The sequence below is a fragment of the Uloborus diversus genome, chromosome 2 (assembly GCF_026930045.1).
Source record: "Uloborus diversus isolate 005 chromosome 2, Udiv.v.3.1, whole genome shotgun sequence".
NCBI lineage: Eukaryota > Metazoa > Arthropoda > Arachnida > Araneae > Uloboridae > Uloborus > Uloborus diversus.
In genome coordinates, this window is record NC_072732.1 from 171506504 (window position 1) to 171532108 (window position 25605).

General features: G+C 32.0%; 1 protein-coding gene across 1 annotated transcript in view; it reads right to left on the reverse strand.

Annotated features, from left to right (window-relative positions):
• The window catches only part of LOC129217483 (H(+)/Cl(-) exchange transporter 7-like), a 67454-nt gene that overhangs the window by 1440 nt on the left and 40409 nt on the right, over positions 1–25605 (reverse strand). The window contains exons 16-23 of the mRNA XM_054851790.1: positions 20131–20312; positions 17409–17588; positions 17201–17286; positions 16473–16587; positions 11794–11877; positions 9677–9769; positions 6167–6250; positions 6008–6088 (exon numbers count right to left, since the gene is read on the reverse strand). Coding sequence (XP_054707765.1) covers positions 6008–6088; positions 6167–6250; positions 9677–9769; positions 11794–11877; positions 16473–16587; positions 17201–17286; positions 17409–17588; positions 20131–20312 — 905 coding nt within the window. The remainder of the gene's footprint in view (positions 1–6007; positions 6089–6166; positions 6251–9676; positions 9770–11793; positions 11878–16472; positions 16588–17200; positions 17287–17408; positions 17589–20130; positions 20313–25605) is intronic.

Here is a 25605-nt window from a genome sequence, read left to right on the forward strand (position 1 = left end):
CCAATATTTGCTTTGAATATAAAAAGCATCACTTTCTTACGACAGGTGTGATAGTGAGCTCAAGTAAAATTTTCTGAAGACGATGTGAAATTTTTGGAAACTATGAGGAAGCTTGTCACTCCCCCCCCAAATAGAACTCTTCAAATATGCATACAAAAATCAAAATCATGGAAAAATAAACCATTTAAAAAAAAATTTTAGGAAGTAAAAGTAGTAATGAAAACAAATAAAATAAATAAATGAAACTTAAGCATCGTAGAACAGCAGGAAAAAGGATGTTTATAAGCCATTTTAAACCTTCACATTACCAAGTAAATAAGTAAATAAATAATAGAAAAACACATTTTCGCTTCTTAGGGGTTTGCACTCATTTTGACACATGAAAATTAAGCCCACCAATTAAATTCGCCACTAATTTTTACAAATAAATCAAAACGAAAAGAAAGAAAACATAAATGCTACATAAAAATTTGTTTCCACCTTATTAAAGAAATTCTTGAAAAAGTAGCAACATAAAATAAATAAAACATTCAATAAAGATGAATTTAGAGAGAATTCTCTACTCAACAATATAAATAAACAAATAACTAAAAGATCTTGTATAAAAAATGGCTTGATCATCAGACAAAACGAATCCTGAGGTCTAGAAAAGGAACCATTACCTCAAATGAAAAACAAAAACTAAAAACACTAGTAATATTGTTGTATTTAAGGGGGGGGGAGAATATATCATCACCCCAACAACAATGTTATTTGTGCTAAAATACTAAAGGACAGGGTCTGGTGGGGGAAAGTGGTCAATGGGGGAAAGTGGTCATACGTCAAATAAATGGTTATAGATTGGAAATGAATGTTTGAATGAATGTGAAAATTTTATTTTAGAGTAAGGCAGTTAGAAACTACATTTTGAATACAATATTTTACAACTGGCAAAATTTTATTCGGTAAAAAAAAATATTTTGCGTGAACATGAAAAATTTTAAAATCTAAACACCAATTTTAACATCCTTTGGAAATTTTGTTTGTTAGAACTAGGAACAGATTGACTGTACAGGAAGCATCCTACATGTCTCAAGAACTCTTACTAATTAGCAGTTAGCTGAATTTATTTTAGATAATTTTTTAGAACAATTTAAGTAAGATGGGGTAAAGTGGTCATAATATTAGGCTTAACGAATATTGTTCTTCTAATGTCACTTAATCTTTAGGTAGGAGGCAGATACAAATTAAATATTAATTTTACTTAATATGTATTGTTTTTACAGTAAACGGGGTTAAATATACGAGTATATGCGTATATATAGGAATATATACTCGTGTAGACATGTACATAGACATATTCACATAAATGCGCCAATAAATACGTATATGGGTATCTGCAAGTATTTTTTATCCATACAGCCATACATTCTACTATACACGTATATGCTTGCTTTCACTCGTAAACACGTATATATAAGAACACTTATGTACTCAGGTAGACATGTCTATACGCATACGTACTCGAGTAGACACTTACATACAAGCATATGATATAAAAGTATATAGGGTGATTTTGTAGTAAGTTACCGCCCTAAGCCAGGGCTAAGGCAGAAATACTTAAAATACACTACCAGCTCTTCGCCACCAGCTCATGTGATTCCTATTCCGGGCTGACGAGTGCTAAAAAGAACGAAACTGATGGAATAACTGAGCTGGTGGTGTATTTTAAGTATATAGGCTGAGTTTACATTCTTGAGCAAATTATTAAAAGGTGTTAGAGGAGAGGATAAGAAGTAAGAATCAATAAGAAACATATGGTCACAAACACAATGCTGACGAGCTACATGCACGCAAAATGAGAAATTGATGGATGCAAAAGAAGTCACAAATTTATATATATATATGTTACACAAATACAATTTTACACAACATTTTAGGACTTAAGAAAGTTTTAAAGCGATTGATGAAATTTGCGGCCTTCAGCTGTAATACATGCGTCGCATTCACAGATCCCTCTCTGCAGGGGCGGCATTTCAGCATTTCGTTTGGGGGGTCGAGTTTTTTGAACATGAATTTTCTCAGTACGGCAACAGGAAAGGATAATAAAATGGTTTTAATGTTAAGAACAATAAAGCAATATTGAAGTTGAAACACAAATGTTATCTACTATAAAATGACTGACCTGATTGAAATAGTCAAAAAACAATGGGAGCAATTCACAAAACAATTTTTCTTCCCTCAAATTTCACTTACTATAAGTAAGTGTAATACTTTTTTCTTCGCTTTCTATAACCGATCTACATAATATTGAACAGACCAATGATAAATATATCTCATCAAATCCTGTCTCAATTTCTTGAGAAGCTGAATTGGTCATTTTATTTAAAATAGTGATTTAATATTTTGACTAAAACTTCATGTGGTTTAGTCACCTCTTCTACATTGGCATACAGTAAAAACTGTTATGGAAAGTTCTGTCACAAAGTTTTACACTTTGTTCAAGGGCTCAAGCATGCATTCGTGTGAAAATTACTAAGAGTTTCAAATGTCAGTCCAAGAATTAAGGTTAGCGGATTGAAATTTTTGTGATAGAGTGTAGCATTGTTCAAAAAACGCTCCGCAGTATAAATAAAGTAAACAATAATTCAAACAAAGTCACACATAATAAAATGACATCAGATTTTCTATCATTGAAAAGGTCGTTTTCCAGTAATTCTTCTATGGAGCTTTTGTAGATTTAACTTTTGAATACCATCGTGTGTCACTTAGAGATTGTCAAGTAAAGAGCCTCAAGATATATTTGTTGATTTGAAAGTATTTTTCGATGTGGGATGTTTTTCATAAAGAGCATATCTTTACAAAGAGTTTCTAAGAAAGCATATAATGCATCGAGTTGCTAAAATATGTTTCTAGTACAAAGAATCAATGAACACTTATTAGCTAAACATTAAGTTATAATATGAGCATAAAAATTTATGTAAAATGACATGGAGTTTACGCGTAAAAATTGCGCAGTCTAAACACTGTACGGGCATCTCATAGAAGATGCACCAGCATAACATAGAATACACAATTTTGAACTATTTAACCCATATGAAGAGATTACTTCTTTAGTTAAGGCAAACAATTATTCTCCATCTGTTTTTTTTTTTTTTTTTCTGTTCTTAAAATGCAAGCAAATAATTTTCTAAGTTATCTAAATTGAATTTAGCCATTTTTTTTATTCTTCTTAGTGAAAAATTTGGGGGTGCAACCGCCCCCTCTCGCTCCCCCTATTTGCCGCCCCTGCCTCTCTGTTGCAATAACGAGACTTTTGAAAAACTTTCATCAGCCGCTGCGCGTTTGTTGCGTAGCGTGTATTAGAGCTACTACAGACCGAAACTTTCAAAAACTAATCTAAATATTTCTTAAAAACTAAAATGTTACGTAAAATCACCTTTGAGCAACAAATTTGTGCCCTGCTTTGCATTCATCAGTTTCTGGCTTTATGTGCATGTAGCGCATCAGTGATTATAATTTCCTTATGATTCTTTGCTTCTTATCCTCCCCTCTCACACCCCTTTGATTTTTGTCCAAGAGCTTAGATTCACTCTGTAAGCCGACATGTATATAAGAAAATACTCGTGCTTCCATATTATATATACGTGAGTAGACACATACCAAAGACGCACTGGATGGATCCACGAATTAACTCGTGTATACCCGTATTTGTATGTATGTACACTTACATATGCGTATATACGTCTACTATACACATATATACTCAAGTATGCACGTATTTTCTCGAGATACAAGTGCATACGTGCATATGATGTTCGTTTATACGCGTATATACTCGTATGTACAAGGGACACTCACATATATGTGGCACGTATATACATGTGACACCTACGTACTCATTTAGACACGTATAAACTCCTGTAGGTAATCACGTATACATGCTTATATACCCGTATATACACGTATATACTTGAGTAGGCACGTGCATGAATGTATCTGATTTATACATGTATCTACTCATATAGGAACGTGTTTACTCGTGTATAACACTATATATTCTTGTATACACGCATGTACTCGTGAATGTACTTGTAACTATAAAAACAACTGAAATATACAAGTATTAGGGTTCTTTATAATGGTTTTGCATCTATTTTTAACTATGACCACTTTGCCCCATGCTATGACCACTTTCCCCCACCCCATGGGGTAAAGTGGTCATAAAAACATAGGGAAAAGAAAGTTCTATAAAACTAATAAAATCAATATTTTTCTTCCTAAAATTTAATGTACCGTGTTCTTTCATAATGCAATGTAAAATAACAACAAAAAAGTTGAAGTTTTTAAAGAATTTGTTGCATTTATTTTCCACCTAAGTTGAAAACCTACGATTTTATGACCACTTTACCCCACCAGACCCTACTTGCTATGGTGAAATAAAATGAAAGATTTGTGAGAAACATTTCACTACAAAACAATTAACTTAATAATAATTTCCAGAACTAAATTAACTCTCCTCACTTCAAAAGAATTGTTTTAGATTTTTACAACCAAAAACTACTTTTCATATTTATGAAAACTGAGAAAATAACACAACTACAAAAACATCCAACTACAAACAAGCATATAATGTAACTTCTTTCAATAAGCCAAAACAAAGTTTGAACATTAAGTTATAAAGTAAAAATTGATCTCTTTTGTGAATCAAAATAATTTTCAATATAACTTTCTTAGAATCAATTTTACACTTTGTAAATATTTTAACATATTTTTTAATCATACAAAACAAATATTTATGGTTGGTTTATTTTCGCTTTAGTTCAGGGATTCTCAAACTGGGTGCCACAAGGTTTGGCGAGGGGTGCCACGAAGTGTCCAGGCTTTGACAATTCCCTTTCAGGGCTTGGAAGACTTATTCAAGAAACATATTATCAATACAGCAACATCATTGACTTCATTGGAGGAAAAAAAAACCTAAGTGTTTTGTTTCCCAAATATTTGATATTTGAAACTTCCGTAATGTGGTAGATGTCAAGTCTTAATACTAGTTCTTCTGTCACTCGCTGTAACGTGTCACGATCAATAATCGTTCGATATACAACAATATTGGGCACCCCCTATTATCTGACATACATTCCCCATTTCCTAAATAACGAACTTCCTAGTTGTTGGATTTGACAAGATTCTGATGACGACAATTACCTTCTTTCCTAGTCACCATGCTCTCTGGATCTAACTCTAAACTTTTTTTTTTTAAATGGTGTTACACCAAAGATCATGAGTTCGTGCCCCATGGGCCACGTGATTTGCAACACTTAGGCTAAAATATCACAACCTCATTTTCTATAATTAGCCGTGTTCACAACTTACTTTTTGACCCGGTAAATCCCTGCTTTAGCTCTGCAAAAAACCCGATTGAAAAATTCCCCGTTTCCATGTAAAAAGAGGTTCTCCCATTGTACCAAAGAAAGCGGTTTTTACCCAGCATTCTTAGCGGCTAGTAGACGAACTTGTTTCGGGTAATGCATTCTGGGTAAAAAAAACCCTTTTACTCCAAAAGGTAGCGGGAGGAGAAAAAATCCACATTTTCCCCGCAAACAACCGGAATGCGGCGAAAAGCAGGTTTTTTCCGGGGTCGAAAGTGTCCATGGAAACGGCCCTATTGATCGTGACAATAAGACTCGAGACTTGATAAATAAAGCACTACAAAAAGTCCATACATGGAACATTTTAGAAACAAAACTTGCACTGATTCATTCTCTCATAAAGTCAACATTGTTGCTGTAAAGTTAATATAGTTGTTTCAGAATGGCTTCCAAACCCAGGAGGGAATTTTGATGTGTATATGTATATAATAGAGCTATAGTGGGGTGCTGTGAGAAATTCCAATTCTTTCAAGGGTGCTGCAAGTTGGAAAAGTTTGAGAACCCCTGCTTTAGTCACTAAATAAAGGCTATTTCTTCCTCTATCAAAATAATATATGATCATGCATTCTTGAAAATGAGTAAATGAAATAGAAACTTACAGAATTTTTTTCATCTATGACAGGAAGATGTCTTAGTCCAAGGGCTCTAAATAATCTAAAAATCCGAGGTAAAGATGCCCTCTAGAAAAGAGTAAATTAATTAGGTTATAAGCAGCCTCAAATCAACATGATATTAAGAAATATGCTTGTAAAACTTACATGAGAAATGGTATATGCTGATGAATTCATGTAAGGTCTCAAATCAATCATAAAATTTCTCTCCTTCGGAGAGATATGAATTTGCTGCAAAAGAAATGTTTGTTCATATGATAACTTTCATGAAATAAATTTATATTAACTTACAAATTTGTCAATAACAAGAGTAAATATTTTTTTTTTTTTTTAAACCCTGACTCAGACAACCGCATGTCATATTGAAATGAATCTTCGAACAAGTTTTCAGGACATGAGAAAACATGGAAAAGAAAAGATAGTCAAAATTTACAAAGTTTTACTAGTCCAAGAGGAAAAAAGCCTTGTTTATGTACAAACCAGTTACAAGTACTTTATTTGTAAACAAATGGACGATGGCAACAATAAAAATTTTAAATAATCTTCCCAACAATCAAATCATTACCAACTGTGTGAACAAAGGCCTAGCATCGAATTTAATATTAAAGAGGGGTAAACTCCTAGCGCATACTGCCAAGGGTAATAAACGGCAAATATATGAGTTTTCACGAAATTTGAAAAAACACGTTTTGAATTTAACACTAACAATAGGGTAATGTTGGAATTAGATGATTTTTTGCACTTATGTTTTAGAAGCCAAATCAAAAAAGAAAACTTGTACAATAAATCTAATGTACAATTGGTGCTAAAAGTGTAAAAGAATAATAAATTCATAGTAACACTGCTCTTTACCTGCCCACGGTAATACATAACTTGGAAGTTCCAAACAAATTCCATCAGATGTAGAAAAATTCATTCTATAGATTGGTACTATTATTTAAAATGTGAAGATAATATTTCACTACTAAAGTGTAAAAACATCAATTTTTCTTAAAAACTTACATATCTGTTTATTAAATTTTTATAAAGACGACCCAGCTGAAAACAATCTAGATAAAAGCGCGTTCATTCATTTAGAAGCTAAAATGATGCAGACAGACACATAGATACATATACCAAACTTTTAACCCTCTTCCTTGTTGCAGCAGGAATCAAAAACAAATTATAGAATTCTTTGTATTTGAATCAGGGCTGGCTTTCTGCCGGCAGAAACTAGTTTTTGCCATGCCAGTGGCAGAAATTGGTTATAACCGGTAAAAATCGGCAGAAACTGGCAAAAACTTAAAAGTGTCTTTAATAACTCAAGTAACTAGTTACTAAATGAAAACTAAGTTACTAAATGATATTCGTTTAAGTAAACTAAAAAATTAAATTTCATTTCATTATTGTAAAAAATAAAATCTTATGCTAGTAACTTTGCTTTAGTTCAGAAAGGGAACTTTTCAATTGCAGAGGCTTGTAATATTTGGATTAATCTAACAAAAGACGGAAAACCATATATTGGAAAGAGAAGTGACACACAGAATTAAACAGACATTACTGATTGTAATTCCTGTGCTTCAAGAAGAAAGTGCAAGAATTTTACTTGCCAATATTAACCTAGTTTTGTACCTAATGTCACAGCTTTGTAAAACAACTTGGTCCCATTTCTTGAAACTTACATTTCTCAATCAAATTTTTACCACTACACCAGTTACTACATGGTGGACCAGTTTAAAAAAATATGCAACAGATGAAAGTTTCACAAACATTGCTTGTTCCTTGATGCATTGCCTGCTAGCTCTTCTGTTGCAGGAATATTCTAAACTTTCTCATTTTTACATATTAGATTGAGAAACTTTAGATTTTTAAAACCACCTTTTCTAAAAGGCAACAGCAGGGTTCAAACAGTGTAGCGTTTGATTTTGAATTACACATAATATTGCAATTAAATTGTGCTTTGGTTAACAATTATATTTTCCATGCATTTTCTATCGTATGTCAAAAATTAATTTTTTGGCATTTTTTGAGTTTTGGCCAGTTTCTGCCGCAAATGTGGCAGAAAGTGGTTTTTGCCATGCCGGTTTTAACTGGTTTCTACCAGTGGTTTTAACTGCCTCGGCAGAAACTTGCCAACCCTGATTTGAATACTATAAAAGTTTAGACTTGGAAATCATTATTGCTATATATCCACCATGGATTATGCTATGCTACTGTCATATCCATCATGGATTTTTCAGACTGGACATTTTTCAGACAAGGCTTAAGAGGATGTCATAAGGAAAACAAAGTAAGAGCGTTTCAAATTGGTAATGTTTAATTTCCCTTTGCTTTAGTGGTTACTCTTTTTTACAGTTTTAACTGGACGATTTCTTTTGAATAATATGGTCCAGCTGTCAATAGTTGGTCCTTGACTCTGCATTACTTCAGAAGCATCTATCTTTGGGGGAGATATGCAGAAGAAAATTAATGAATAGAATTTGCTATGTGGTGTTGGTTCTAGAGCTTGAAACGTCACCTTATATTTTAAGAAATCAGCCAAAGAGGCAGAGCCCGACTATGATTTTTTAAGACACTAGGCACAAAATTTATTTGGTGCCCCCTGCCCCTTCCTGCTTATTCTTTAGTGAAGATATTTTAATACTTTGTGTTAACGTAGTCACCTGCTAAATTTGGCGGTACCTTTTATTGCAATATAATATACAATATATTATTAAAATAGAAGCGATATAGCATTCAATAATTATCTATTATAATATGAGATGTTTTCTAGCTTTTATTGTTGCTTTAATCCCTAGGGGTGCAAGTGGACTCAAGTAAAATTTTCTGAAAACAATGTGAAATTCCCCCCCCCCCCTCCCCCTTTTCCATAAAAACTCTTGAAATATAAATACAAAAATTATTGAAATGATTTTTAAAAAACTTTTAAAGTAATTTTATTCAAGTTTTTTTCAGTTTTAGAATTTTGCCAGACCAAAATTTTTCGAAACGGCAACCCAAAATTTTCGGAAATGTCGGATCACAAACACCCCTGCGTAAGCCGCATATATTAAAATTATCTCTAATGTAACTTTTAAAAAAGCAAAAGTGTGATATGCAATGAGTCCAACATAAGCTTTACCTACAGAATTGATGCCCCCCAAATGTTGGTGCCCTGGGCCCGTGTCCCCTGCACCCATACCTTAATCTAGCCCTGCAAAGAGGTATAACATTTCATTTTTTTATGGTCAAGGCAAATGTCTCATTCAACAGATCATATTTAAAGGAAGTGGGTGGGTCTTGGCTTTACTCCTCCTTTCAGCAACCATTAATCAGAGACAAAAAAGCCTCGTACAATTAATTTGAATTGAAAATTGGAAAGAGTTGGGTTGCAATAAAGAATGCAAAGCTTGTCATTTTTACTTCTTTGCCAACTTAATCCAATTTCTTGCAGCAACATTTCAGGGCTAAATAATCACACAACAAAAATATACTAGGAGTACTTTTTTTTTCATGTCGCCAAAATGTAGCTAAACTCAAAAATATGGCAGGCGTCCTTTCTTCCCCCTTTACCCATTTTAAGGAATGGACTTGTTTTCTCAAAAGATTGACAACGGACATTTGTTTTAGTCTATACTATATCTGATGTCACTGAAAATGCACAGCTGTAATATTGCAAAATGTGAAATAGATTACTACCTGAATCGTAGGATGACGAGGATAAGAATCTCGAAAATCTTTCAATCCTAGTTTTTGCTCTATCCAAACTTGCTCTGCCATTTCATTAAAAACCTATTATGCAAAAAGCATTTCAAGTTCAACAAGTAATAAAATGGAATGTAACCCCAATTAATACCAGTTAGTATGTAACCATAATCAAAATTAGAACATTCAGCACAAAATTAAAAGGAAATGAAATACAAGATTACATATACCATTCAAAAGAACTTTCTTCCACAACAATCAAAAATCTCAAAATGGTGCATATCTTCACAAAGTACACAATTGGAATGGGGTTAGTATGAAATTCTAGTAGCAGATGTTAAAGAGCATGAAAATCATGAGGGTTTACAAGTAAGCAACATTTATTGATTGAAGTTTTCTCATATAAAAATAGTTAAATTACAAGATATGTAAATATATCACACCAGCAAGTTAAAAACATTGTAACGATGTTAATTAAACTTGCACAAATAGCAAACAGAATTGCAATTCATTGCTAAAATTAAGCTCATGGATGAAAGGATATCTGGAAAAAGCAGCATGCCATAATGATATTAAAACTAATTATTACTGATACGTTAAAATGTTAATCAAAAACATTTATTGAAAGTAATTACTGGATTCCTATTGCTCATGAAAAATGAGAATCGGCATTAATAAAAAAAGTCCATCAAATTGATAAAGTATTTCCAGTAAGTTACTGCCCTATAGCCAGGGCTAAGGCAGAACTACTTGAAATACACTGCCAGCTCAGTCATTTCAGCCGAGGACTGCAGTTTTGTACTTTGATCTACGCTTATTCTATTTTCGCTACCAGTTTTTTTTTTTGGCTCTCTTAGCTCCTTAAGAGGTTTTCCACCTCCAGCTCAGTCGCTTCCTATACCGGGCTGATGAGTGCTAATAAGCACGAAACTGCAGTCCTCGGCTGGGATGACTGAGCTCACGGTTCATACTCACTTTCAGAAATAAAATGAAGGATTTTTGGAGGAGTTTTGAAGGAGTAAAATGAGATTTTGAAGGAGTACTAATAGGCTGTCCTTAAATGGTGTTGCACTTTTATTCATCGTATTTGATCCCCTTTCCTTTTGTCACAAAGTGTCACACTTCACCTTATTACTCCTTGTCACATGTCATAACATATTGTTGCATCAACTGTGTGATGTCCCTCTTTATCACCCTCTCTCTTACCCTCGTCATAATTTCATGAACCTGGCTCCCCTTCAAGTTATAACATCACTCATGGATGACCCTTTTTACATTGTCAGAACTACTTTTTTTTAAACAATTGTTTTCTTTAACACAATTGCTTAATATAGTACATCTACTAATGTAGTTTTAAATATTTAAATAATAATTAGAAAAACTGACTTTTGCTGCTGAGAGTGTGGTGGAGGGAAAAGCAATAGTTATAAAACTTGAAAAAAAATAGCTAAGCACCATTTAACCATGTTTTACTTCACTTATGGAATGTCTTAGTCATCTAATAATATTTTCACCTTCAACTTTTACGACTCCTATGCTCAATTTGTAAATCACATTTTTATGAAAAAAATAAATATATGAAATTACTACATCAAATCATAAATATACCTTTGCTCTAGTGACGATGTTAAGTTGTCGATTGAAGTATTTTAAGTCACTGTCATCGAGGAAATTTAAGTTGTCTTGAACTAAAAAAGAAGGAGTTTTGAAGGAATTAAAACAAAAATGAAGGAGTTTGAAGGGCCCTTTAGGAAAATTTCCTGAATGAAGGAGTATTGGAGGAGTTTTGAAGGAGCGTACGAACCCTGTGAGCTGGTGGTGTATTTCAAATTGACAAAGTGATACATAACTGTTTTTCCCACTCAAACAACATGCACAACATTTTTGTTCCTCTCTTTTAACCTACAAATGTTTTGATTTCAAAAGAGGAATTCAAAAAAAATAATAAATATATAAAAAAAGTTGAGTATGTTTAAGTTAAGGAACACTGCACAATTAACTTCTGCATTTTATTAATTTTTCTAAAAAGAAACTTTCTGCAGAAAAGTCCAATTTTTTCAAAAAAAAAAAAAAAAAAAAACAGTTACAAGAGTTTTTAAAGAAATTATTACCTTGTGCTGAAGTAATACGATTAATTGCCACCTTAATATGACTCCACGATAAGTTCCAAATGTATGAGTATTGTCATATGAATCCTTCAAAAATAAATATACGTATGAGTGCTACTGCAGCATGTATTAACTACTGTTAAAGAAAGTACAAACATAATTTTGAAATAAATTCAAAAATAGAAAATACATTGATGGACAAAATTATAAGCTACACACACACAAGCTTTAAAGTTTTGTTCAATCATAACTCAACTCTAATTCATTTTATTTTGTTAAAATAAAGAACAATTATTGAAAAATAGTTATAAATTCAGATTAATAAATTAAGCAATTAATTTCATTTTAAAATGTAACTTGAATATTTTATCATTACCTGAAATTTTGAAAACATTATGAACTTTAAGGATAGCAGAACCATGGATAGCAGAAAATATTGCTTGAAAAAAAACCAGTTCAAGCTATAGCATGAATCAATGTTGTCATCAGTGATCAAGAGTTGCTTTATTTTTCAAAATAAATGATCAACAAAAACATAAATCATAAATAAAAATTCTTACGTATAAAATTCTAAGTTTTGGGATTTCTACTAATAAATGCATTTTTAGGAGGAGAAACAAAAAAGTAATCTAGACACTTATGATTAAAGTAAAAAACTAACACAAAGCTTATTTGATTATTACTTTAATCTGGATACTATTTGCTTTTCTAAAGAATTATTTCAAACATTAAAATAGGACCAATACAAAAAATTTAGTAAATTACTGTTTGCAATACAAAGATCATTTAAACAAACATTAAAATAAAACAAAAATGGTTATCCTAAATTTCGGTGGAGGTTCCAGGCAGGGGCAGACACAAACTATCGCTTTTGGAGGGAACATGCTAAAGAAGGACCCCCCTCCTTCCCCAACCCCCAATGACTGAACTTACAGTTTTGGGCACGAAAAATTTCTGAAACTGCTTAGGTGTCAATAAAAGCACCAAATTGTCCAGAAATAAGGCATAAACATCACAAATTAATTTTACAAGCAATAAAAAGAAATAGTATTTCAAATATTTACTTTCAAAAATAATGAAGAGATTGAAAGACTACTGAAAATGTTTACATTTTACTGATAAAGTGTTTGACAATGTGGACGGTTGTTTTATTGATGGTTCAGGGAGAGGGGGTCATGACCCCCATGACCCTCCTTTTAAATATGACACTGGTACCAGAGTCGTTGAACTCGTGTAAGAGTCCTGTATAGCTCGCAGCATCAAAAGTCAAACATACCAATAGGATGCTCTATTGCTCAACACTATGCAGAAAGCAATTGATTCTTTGTTCTTGTTCTTTTATTTCTGGAAGCGGATCACACCCCCTCCCCCCAATAAGCAAAAAGATCCTTCAATATATTGATATCACTTCTTGGAACATTCAACTGAAATAGAAATTTGGAATTGGGTGATTTTACCATCTCTAAAGGACATAGTTTCAACCGCTTGTCGTACTGTAAAAAAAAAAAAAAAAACTCTAAAAATTTTGAAATTGTTTGTATTTCACTTCGCAAAGAATACTTTATGACTGAAAGAAAAAAAAACATGTGTACCATGAGCCACAAATAATTCTTGATATCAAATAAGACAAAAAAATTTTCATTGGACCATTTATTAAAAATAAATAAATAAATAAATAAATAAATAAATATATATATATATATATATATATATATATATATATATCTTTACTAATATTATAAAGAGAGAGGGTGGATTTTTGTGTGTTTATATGTTCGAGGTAATCTCCGGAACCACTGCACCTATTCGAAAAATTCTTTCACTATATGAAAGGGGCTTTCTTACTGAGTAACATAGGCTATTATTTGAAAAAATCCGATAAATAGTCCTTTTTTTAATTCAAATTTAGACCAAATTTCACGTAAATTACCTATTATTGGCTATTAAAGGGGTGAAAAATTACTTGCACATATTAATATCTTATATCGTTGAAAAGGGTAGAATTTTCCGCGTTCTAAGCAATTTGTTTCAATGCTCTAACTTCATTACGACGGGAGCAATTTGCGTTTTTATCTCGAACTTTTTTAGGCTTACTGAAATTTTGGCAATACTTTCTTCATTTAAACTATCAATAAAAAATGAAGGAATTGTCCCACAGTTTTCTTTTTGACACCGTTGGAAAAAGTGGCATTTTTTACTCCAGAAATATCTCGACCTATGGTCGGAAAAGTAACTTTCTATCTCCAAAGGAAAAAAAGTTACAAGCCGTTAAAAATAAAGTTCGAATAAATCTAATCTCCATTAAAATTACTGATGTTTTGTTTCGCATTGCCATGGTTACGTCTTTTAGCTTCGCTTCATTTTAATTTCTTAAAGGTCCACAAACTTGGCACCACGGAATTTAAGCAATGGGGAAATGTTTTTGCCAATTCTGCATATTTTACGATCAACGTTATGATAATTCCCCAAGACAATGTAGAAAGTGCGGGAAGAGTTTGAAAACTAGGAGTCTCAGCAAGTTTCCCAATTGTCGCCAAATTTGTGGACGCCAAAGACCAAGGGCTAATGTACTTCGGCCATGGCCTTGCTGATAGTGGCAATGGAGTTGTTTCCTTCAGTCAAAAGTAGTACTTTTAGTCACTGAAATTTTTTTCAACAGAACGGTTCAAACACTTGATAGTTTATTGAATTTTTTAAACTTTTCAATTTACAACGTTTGAACAGAATAACGTCTGTCGGGTCCTCTAGTATATAATAAAAGTGAAAAATATTGAAAAGACCACACCAAAAGCCCATAGATGTGCAATGCAGCAAAACTAAAAAGCCAAGTAAATGTAAAATTAAGCAAACAGAATTTCAAATATTAAACAAATTATAAATAATTACCATTTTTGAAAAAGTTATTGATTTTGAAAACCTCTTCACCAATATCCCACTCATTGAACTTTTTTCCTCTGTGTCAGAACTTTTTAATTCGGTCAAGGATTGCCTTGATTTTAATGAATTGTTTTTTCTTGGTCTTTTTAAATTTTGTATTTTCAATAATTTTTTCAAAAATGGTAATTTATGTTTTCTACAAATTAATGGCATTGCAATGGGAGCTTATTTTAGCTCTATATTAGCCAACCTTTTTCTTTTATATTATGAGAGAAAATTTTTAATTGACAATCCTTCCTCTACACCTCTCTGTTGCAGATACATCGATGACCTTTTGTGTATAAATTTTCCTAATTTTTCTGAACTTAGCAAAACTATTTATCATAGTTCATTAACGCTCAAAAAGACTAGTTCTAATCAAAATAGCTTTGATTTCCTGGATATCAACATATAAATTGACTCAAATTGTTCCACTACAATCTATGATAAAAGATGCGAAGTGACTTCCCTAAAAATCTAGTTGAAAACATTTGCTGAAGTATAGCCTTCGATGAGCATTTCGCTTCTTTTGAAACTGTTTGACTGTGTAAATGTATGATACAACCGGGACAAACCATTTTTTATGAATCACCGGGGTGGATGAATTTTTACACGTGGGAAACAGGCGACTCGGTATGTCTATGGATTGATCGCACGGATATATTTTTATCTTTATTTTATTGTTACGTTGACAACTGGAATGGATTTTTATCATGTTGAACAATGGAATTGGCTTTGTTTACATGGATTTTAAGGTAAGACAATTTTGCTATAGGCAGGTACTGTCCCGTGGATGGCTAATTATCGGAACTTGTTTTCCTAATTAGTCGAGGCAAAACCCCCTGCTTTTAGTTTTAGGTTTGAGCTCTAGTTTATTGTTTTTAGTTTAGCAAGTGGTGCTTTTGCCCATTGTTACTCTATATTGCATGTACTGGACCTTAAACATTCTCTTTTAGTTCAGAGTTAAAATTTTGGTCTTTTGACCATAATTAATGAATCCTCCATGGTTGATGAGCTCTGGATTCATACTTTATCTTTTCCTACTTAATAGCTGTTTGCAATTTTCCTTTTTATCATCATTAATTATTTATAATTTGTTTAATATTTGAAATTCTGTTTGCTTAATTATATATATATATATATATATATATATATATATATATATATATACGGGAAATTGGCATTGGTAAATGGTAACTAGTAGATTGCTAAATTCTTTGTATACAGCTGATTTATTGTTTGAAATGTTTTTTTTTTTTTTTTATGAAAAGAAAATAATATCAATGAAAAGATTATTATTATTTCTTATTCTCCAACCCAAAAAATTCATTTATTAGGAGAAAATCCGAAATTTCGAATTTTATGCAATAAGAATTTTTATTTATGATTCATTTTTTTTATAGTTTGTCATTCATCTTAAAAAATAAAGCAACTAATGATGTCCAAAGGCAACACTGATCAAATTATGACTTTAAATGGACCTTTTTGAGCACAATTTTACTGTAATACATGGATCATTTTTACCTCATGAGTAATTTTGTCCCGGTTTCTCGCAACATAAAACAAAGTCAGGAATTTAAAAAAAAATTGTAATTGTTTAATTAAAAAAAATTATGAGCTCTACTGACATTAGAACTTTTTTCTTTCAATCCATCTTAATTTTAATGAATTAAAAGTAAACTGAGTTATGATTAAAATAAACTTTAAAGAAAATTTTAAGTCTATAATTTTTTAAGAGTACAGAAATAAAATAAAATGTAATTTACATCTGAAACATCAACAACTGGAAATCCATTGTGTGATTCTGTTTTTAATATACGTTCAATATTGCCAACTTTCTCTATAGTTCGTAAGCAAACTACAGGATAGCTCATTACTTCACTGCAAAATAAAAAATATTTCAATACACAATTGCTACAAATTACGATATGTAAGCAAATGTTCTACAAACACAAATAGTATTCTATACTATATAAATAATACATTTCAAAATAAAAAATAATCAAATAGAGAACTGCTAGATAAGAATATTTTCAGATTCGTAAGTCCTATACATAAACTCAAAGAAATTTCATACACAGGATTTCTACTCACAACTTTTAGAAAACTGACAGGTTTTAGGGGCTGATATTAACATATCTGATTTATCCTCTTATAAATAATAGCTGATGATCGAGTAACCCTCGTCTTTCAACAATAAAACTCACGCCACGGCATGAGAATTTGATAATATGTTTAGGTAATGTTTAATATGCAGGGAAAGGCTTTATCTTGACAAGGCTGAACTCGATCCAGTAACTTAACTACTTTACTGGTAAGACTGTCATTTCAGCGGAATGAAGAAACGAAAAAATGACAATTCTGTTACAATGAAATATTTTATCGGTCCCTTGGAATTTGTCATAACAGGATTTCACTGCACTATAATTTTTCATACCTTAATACTTTTACTCCCAAAGGAAATTATTTTCATTATGAATTTTAAAACTCTTACCTTGCAAATATTGTATATGAATGCGGAGGAGGTTCCCATCCTAAGAATGGCACACTTGCCAATTGAATATGAATATCATACACACCCTACAAAAAGAAAAATGATGATAATAAATGTTGAGCTTCGAAAATTTGTAATTTGGATACTTAAAATGAAATATTTCAAAACACACCCTATTGCAGTACCAAAAAATTTATCAGATATTTACCTCATTAAAGATGTCCCCAATCCATTTTGCAACCATAACTGCTATCATGATAGGTAATCCAAAGGTAATATTTCCAATAGCTTCCATTAAAATAACTGTCAAACTGATGGTCATCCTTACTACGCCACCTAACATTGCTGCAGCTCCAACAATAGCAAATTTTGAATAGCATAAAGAGCTCTGATGTCAAAGAGAAAAAAGAAATATGTTAGCACAGTAGTGTTATTTTTTAATTGTTATTTATTAAACATATTTAATATTAGTTTTGAAATTTTGAAACACATAAACTTGCACAATGTATTCTAAAGTCATTCGAAAGTAAAGTTTTTCCCTTCTTTCTTTTAAAAACAAAAAGACTTACAGATCATGCATATCATACTAATGAAAGTAAATCAGTGAAAAAATGCACAGAATTGTTATCGAGCCGGAAAAGGTTTCTGTTGGCCTTTTAAAGGAAGACCAACGGATGTGGAATGGTAAGTTCGGGAGAAATGAAGCAATGGAAACTGAATTTCAATTTAAATAACATTTTATTCAAAAAACATGTGTAAAATGTAAATAGGCAAAAACAATCAAACATTTATAAAAGGTAAATCCCCTATTGACAATACAAATATAATAACCCCCCCCTCCCCCCCAACAAACAAATATCACAGAGAAATATCACAAGATTCAATTACTTAAAAATTATCAACAGTTCTAAAACGTTCCTAATATTTGTTAAACATTTACCCTACGCCATGCCACAACGATGGTAGCTGTCCAGAAAAACTATTTTAAATAATCATACCACTGGGAGTCCATACTTTAAACTTGGCACGCATAAACAACGAAGGCAACATCCATCTGTCGGATGTTCAGACAAGTTGAAAATGTCCACTCGTGGACAGCAGACCAGAATCCATGGTCAACCAATCCTAGGCACACCCATGTCACTGAAGAGGCAGCACAGGAAATTATTTGCCCAGCTTCAAGCAAAACAGGAACCTTCCACTAGCAGAGTCTACCTCACCATATAGTGGATTCAATCCAGTCCGACCGGCTCCGTAATCGAGTATATGCCAGACGAACCTTCCGGCCCTGTTAGGCCTAATACTTAAAAAAACATCAACTCTTCAAATTTATATTTCTAAAAAAAACTCCTTCATTACTTGTAGGGCACAGTTTTAGAACATCCTGCTCTGTTAGCAGGCTATTGAATCTTGTTACAACATTTCTGAAAACCTCCACGTTCTCTGCGTGGATAAATCAATCTTATTGAGCGCACATGCTCAAATCAAAACACACCGTCTGCAGAACGGAAGCAAATCATAAGAGATCGATTGATTGATTGACTTTCTATTTAAACCTTCTCTGTTACCCCGACGCAATGACATGACGTCGTCAAAATTTACATCTGTTGCATCTGAAAGCAACTGACAGTTAATCCATTAACAGCGGTAGAAGTGATCGACTTGCCACATATAGGACATTTTCCACAAAAAATATAGGACAAATATAGGACACATTATATGAATAGTTTCGCTATGAAAAAAGAAATAATACATACATATTATTTATTTAATCTTATCAATGATTTTGTTTAAAAAAACCCCTCAAACAAAATTATAACTTACACCTGAAATGACTTTCCTTAGTTGAAAGTATTTCTGAAAAAAGTGTACTTTGTAGACAAAAAAAAAAAAAGAACAAAGTGAAATTTATTGATAATTAACACAGCAACTCACAATTTTTGCAGGGATAGATAGTGTCACAAACATAGCTTATATAAATAAATAAAAACCGTCTTTGTGTTGAGAACTACCAGGAAATAACCAATGCTTCGTAGCACAAATATACAGACATTTTGTTCTATAAAATTCCACAAAAAGAAAAGATTGCAAAAGACTACTAGAACATTCCGATCAGAAAATGCACTGAACACAAAAATATACCGGCGAAAACAAAAACCGAAAAAAAAAACCACGCTGGAAAACAAAACAAACTGCTGTTGCCAAACGCAAAATTCTAAAACCAACTTCAGAATTCGTTCTCGAAACTCCACCCACAACAGTGACGTCATATTGCTGTAGCCAATGAGAGAAGATGCCTGTTGCAGGATTTAATGAGTTGCGTTTCTTAATTTGAAATTCGTTTGCACACGTACTTTTGACGAAAAATCCGAAGTCAGATAGTTTATTTACTGTTGTTTTAAAGAAATAAATTGGATAAAAAAGCAGGAATATAGGAAATATAGGACATTTTCCAAAAATATAGGAAATATAGGACGATTTTCATACTTTTTTTGAAAATATAGAAAATATAGGATATATAGGACCACTTCGACCCCTGCTTAAACTGTTGCTATTTCTTAAATTTGCATTCTTGACTGCTACCAGCAGAAAGATCCTCAACTCATTGAGGCCTGACGTCACGTCCGCCGATGGGAGAAACACGTGATTTACTTGTCGGGTGTTTAGTTACTTGGGGATTTCATACATACGCCCGCCGGATAAATTACGTCTTTTAAAACCGGGAATCTATTTTTCAGACTAGTTTGAATTTACTGGTGAGTTTTAAACAATTAAAATACACTCTATCTTTTTACGAAATTGCTCCAAGAACCTAAAATATATGGTTATGCTAACAGTTTCGAAGTGAAGAAATATGTGATATGACTTAACACATAATTGGCAATGCTATTAGTCTACATTTCAAATTAATAGAAACATTGTACACTCACAGCATCAAGGTCAAGTTTCGTCCATATTGTCACAATTCCATAACAGAAAATTCTACCCCAAGCTGCTCCAATCATTAGAGTTGGAATAAAAAGTCCGCTAGATACACTTAATCCATAAGTCCAGCAACCAAGAAAGAAGTAAGCAAGGAAGAACAATCCCAAAGTCATAAAACTCCATATGGCTGAAACAAAAAATGACACTCAGATTTTTATATAAAAAATTATCAAATCAAAAAATCACTTTAAAAAAATCTGTTGATAGTATACAATAATGTACAAGTAGCATGGGCGGATTTACGGGGGGGCGGGGGGGGGCGAAGGAGGGCAATGCCCCCCCCCCCAGTTTTGGGAGGACTTTATACATAGTAATAACACACCTTCCAATACCTTAAAACAAAAAACATGATTGTTTTTTTTTTCTTTTTTGAATATTTCTGAAGAGAAAAATTATAGAAGAGCTAATGTCCTTTTCTGATGGGGAGGGGGGGGGGACACTGTATTAGAAGTAGAAAAACTCTCTGGGTTGCTGAAAATGTGTCTATTTTAAAATGAAAACCATTTGTGCAAGTATAGAAATATAGGCTAAACGAGCTATGCATTCAGCTGCAATACTTAAAATAATCAACAATTATTTTAACAAAATAGAAGCCAAAAACAAAGGAAAAATACTACCTTGAAAAGAATTTGATAAGTCCTTGAAACTTCTAAGCAAAATGTGCTTCAATTCTATTTCTTATCAAGTGTATAAATAATAAATTGAGGCAGTAAGAAGCAAATGGATGCAAGTGGCAAAAATAAAAATTTGGAGATAACCATTGCAAACAGTACGGGAGCCTCTCCTATATCTTGGGGCAAGAGATAGTACTAGTAGTCCTGGTAGGTGCTGCTGTACAGCATGATTTAGAAAAACCTTTCAATGAAAGTCTACCAAGGACGTTAACTTTAAATGCCTTTTACTTAAAACTTGAAAATGTCCACTTACATCCCTTTGCTTCTCACTGCCTCCATTGTTTAAATGGGCACTGTGTTAACTTTTTGTTATCTATTTTCTAAATCTGTTCACCATTTCTTATTAAACATTAACTTACATTACAAAGCACATTTAATATATATAACTTTTAAAAAAATTTTATTTGCCTATTTTTTCCCTAGATTTTTGTCTATCCAATTACCCCTCATAAGGCTTCAAAATGCAGAATTTTATATCCTTTTTACCAAATTTCCTTGGGGGAGAAACCCCCGGATTCCCTTAAATTGGAGTTTTTCTATATCCCATTTAAAAGGAAGCTCTGTGTCACTCTTGATACCAGTCGCCCTCTTAAGGTCCAATTCAAAAAGGACAGCATGCCACACATTAATAAAAGCGATACACACAAAATGTGAAGCATGACCTTATGCATCACAGAAAATAAAGACAAAAGACAAGGGGGGGGGGGATAAAGATGTTACCCCAAAAAAAAAACTGCCTCCCCAGGAATTGAGTCTCAAATCCGCCTATGACAAGTAGTAATAGAATTTTGCAGTAATTGATAATTAAATAAAAGTAGCATAACAATTTCTCAATAATTAACAATCAGATAAATAGCAGTGATAGTATTTGTAATAATTAAGAGTCTAAAGAAGTAAACTTTTGATTAGAAGATGAAACGATAATTTTTTTTAATACCATTATGAACTAAAATTAAAATTTAAAACAAATGTTGAATTTTGGAACATTTCCATACATTTAATGGAATAAATGTATGGCAACCAGTTAAATTTTGAACTTAGTAACTAAGGGGGAAAAAGAAAAATCAAATGTAAGTAAAATTTTACAATGTGGGAATACATAAAAAGCAGAAATTTTCTAGCAATATTTCTATATTACTTTACATCACTTCCACTTTTTTTTTCACCCAGAAAATAGTATCTTCTTCACAAAAAGCTTGGAGGTGAGTTTCCTGGGCACTTAAAAAACTGAATTTTAGGCCCTGTAGTTATAAGTTAAAAAAAATTATTAAAATACAACTGCATACTAGGGTGGTCACAAAAAAATCAATTTTCGAATTTCTTCTGTAGCATCCTCTTAAAGTGTGTCAATGGACTAGAAAACATGATTTGCAAAGTTTCAGCTTAATCCGATAATATTAACTCATGCCGCAAAGAGGCTAAAGTTACGAAAAACAGCATTTTTTAACAAAGAATCTTAGTTTTTTTCTCTTTAAAACCAAAACTTTTCATCCTAGAAACTTCGTTCTGTTCTCATTGTATAGGAAATTTTATTCTCGGGATGAGGTATCTTATCTCTTTTTTTAACAAAATTTACAGAAGGACAGGGCATTGAAGATATCAATAAGAAATTTTCATGCAAAGTCCTAATTTGCTCTTTGTTGATTTAAATTTATCCATTAAAAAGGCTTCATTTGGAGGTACTTTAAAAATTAAATGCAACAAATTGCTGATTTGAAATAAAGGAACTAAGCAGTTCAGAAGAGAAAGCAAAGAGTTAAAATTACAAAAAAAGAAAAAAAATCCAATGCATTTTATTACTTACACTGTTAAATTATGCATCATTATGTTTTCCATTACATTTTTATGCTTTTAATTGAGAAGTTAAAGTGGTCATGGCTTCAAGTTGATAGATTTTGATCAATGTGGAAAAATGTTTCTGCATTCAGACATAACTTGTAATAGAAACTTCTTAGTTAGAAATTAGTTTTACACCTGTTTCAGCTTTGCCACTGACAACCCGTAAACTGTTTCCTATCTTTTTAGCTTTAATATAATATTGGTTTTCACACTATTCATCAAGATCAGTATTTAAAATATTTGTATCGATTTCGAAACTCTTTGAAAAAATTGAATGTCTAAAAAAGTTTGAGGAGAAATGAAAAAAATCTACTTCTTAGTCCAATAAACTAAGCTTTTTTCAGATTGAGCTGTGCTTTTGAACCCCTATCATCACAATCATCAATCATTATCTCCAACTTCGGATTTTAACAGGGTTTATACTCTATTTAGATGAAAAAATTCCATGACTTTTAAAGGACTTTTTCATGACTCGAATAATTCTTACCTGTTTTCATCATATAAGTTTAAATTAAGTAAAACTACAGTGAATGATGCTTAAACGTAGACTATTTTTTTTATAAACAGACAGAATGATAATGATTGGGGAAAAGGTTGAATGAACCATTACTAAGTTTCATGAATTTGCTTCAAAAGTTGCCTTTTAGTGTCAACTTGACAATTTTTTGGTTCTTTTAAAATAAAGCACATTCTCTAATAAATTAATGCTTCTAAACCAGATATTTATTTAAAAAATAAAAAAATAAAAAACATTTCATAATAAATAAATATTTTGATTTAAATGTCCTTTTTTATTTATTTGTACATTTTCAAATGCATATAAATTAATAGGTTCAGAAATTCCAGAACATGTTTGAATAATGACACTGAACGTACCAGTGGGTCGCATGGGTTAGTTTTGCGGGCCGTATATTGAGCACTACTGTTTTTGAGCATTAGAATTCCCTATTTCTGTATACTATCGCATGACTAAAGATTGTCCAAAACCTTCAACAAATTGAGATAAACTATGATAAATTTTAAAATCAAGATTTAGGAGTAATGGAAACGAACTTTGATGCAATGTTTTTTGAGATCGTTCAATTTTCCAGTTTAAATAGATTTCATGGTGCAATACCAAATCACCCAAGATTTCTAATGCTCTTTTTAGCTACTGTTACTTTTTCTCAAAATATTTTTCCATGACTGAAAATAAACTTCCATGACTTAGATTGAAAATTTCAATTTTCCACAACTTTTCCAGGTCTAAAATTTGCTTATTTTTTTTCCATGACTTTCCAGGATTTCCATGACCCGTACGAACCCTGTTTTAATCTTGCAATCTTCTTCGTTTTGATCTTTTTTTTTTTTTTAAGTATTATCAAAGAAGGGAAATGCAACCTTCTCTGAGTTCATGGACTGAAAATGGTTAGTTATTTTACGTAGTTCTGTGTCTACATTATCTTCATAAATACTCTTGTATTGAACCAAAGATTTTTCTAACTGTAGATCTTGGTTGGGGGCCAAAGCTGGATCGCAGACAATAAACCATACTTTTCCATAAATATTGATGATGAACAACCAAATATCTTCCATACCTTTTATCTTTAAATCAATTAAGGAAAACTGACTCCTGAGAAGATATATTTTTAAAGAGTATCTGAGGCAGTGAGAAGCAAAGGAATGTAATTGACAAGATTAAAATTTTAGAAACAATCATTACAAATAATAGGGGAACCTTTCCTCTGTTTAAGGGCACGAGAAGGTACTAGTAGCTCTGGTAGGGGTTGTTATATAGCATGATTTAGAAAAAAAGTTCAATGAAAGCCTACCTAGGATCTGAACTTGAAGCACAAATTTTATAAGGAGCTTTAAATAGTCCATTTACATCCATTTTGCTTCTCACTATGTCATATGGCTTTTGTCAGTCATCTGATGTGGTGAATAGACTCGAAAAAATATGTTGTTTGGAGAAAAACTCCCTAAATAAGCTAAGCAAAGTGGAATGAATTCCTTATAGCCATCCCTAGGCTGCAACTAATTTTATTTCTCAAAAAGAAAGCTTGAATTTCACTAGGATTGCTTATTTTGTTTTGCATCTTCTATACCTGCTTTGAATTGTTTTTTATCTTTACTATTCATCCTGAAATTCTTGAAAAATATGAGGTTGAGGACTAGTGGATGTAAGTATTTTGCAAATCAAAACTCCTTTTAAACCAACGTTTAAGATGTGGTAGCAACATGCACTGCAGAAAGGAGCCATAAAATGACTCCTTTTAACAAAAGCCATAAAACAAGTCTCCTTCTAAGAACGCAGATCACTTTTCTTGGAAAAATAGTTTTTCCTTTCTCTAAAGGCAGGAAGCCCTTAAAAGACTGGGATTTTTAAGCTATTGTTTAGCGCTTAGCACTGAGGAGGAGAGCGATGTTCTGTATTTATTGCCACTACAGCTCACTTCATAAGTTTTACATGCATTTGTTTGTTTTAGCTTTGAATTTTCAAGACATAATTATAGAACAGAAAAATCCTATTGCAACGAACTTCAAATTACCAGAAATTTTGTTTCTTGTAACAAGGTTTTAATAGTAATGAAATTCAAGCAACGTAATGGAAATCAAATCAGGGCTGAAAATTTCTTTCGTTGAAGCAAATATTTCGTTGTATTGGTATTCGTTGTAACGGGATTTCACTCTATATATTTCTGGATCATATTGCTGTTTTTGCTCTGATAACTTAACATTGTAAAGTGGTTACAACCATCAACTAAAAGAACTAATACACAAACAATTTATATTATAATAATTAATTCTTTTTACGCAATTCTGAGGATATTAGCTACCACCTGACTTGAAAAATCCTGAATAATGTTCAATGAATCTTTACAAGAATTTAACTTAAAGAGAATAAAATTCACTATAAAATGAGAC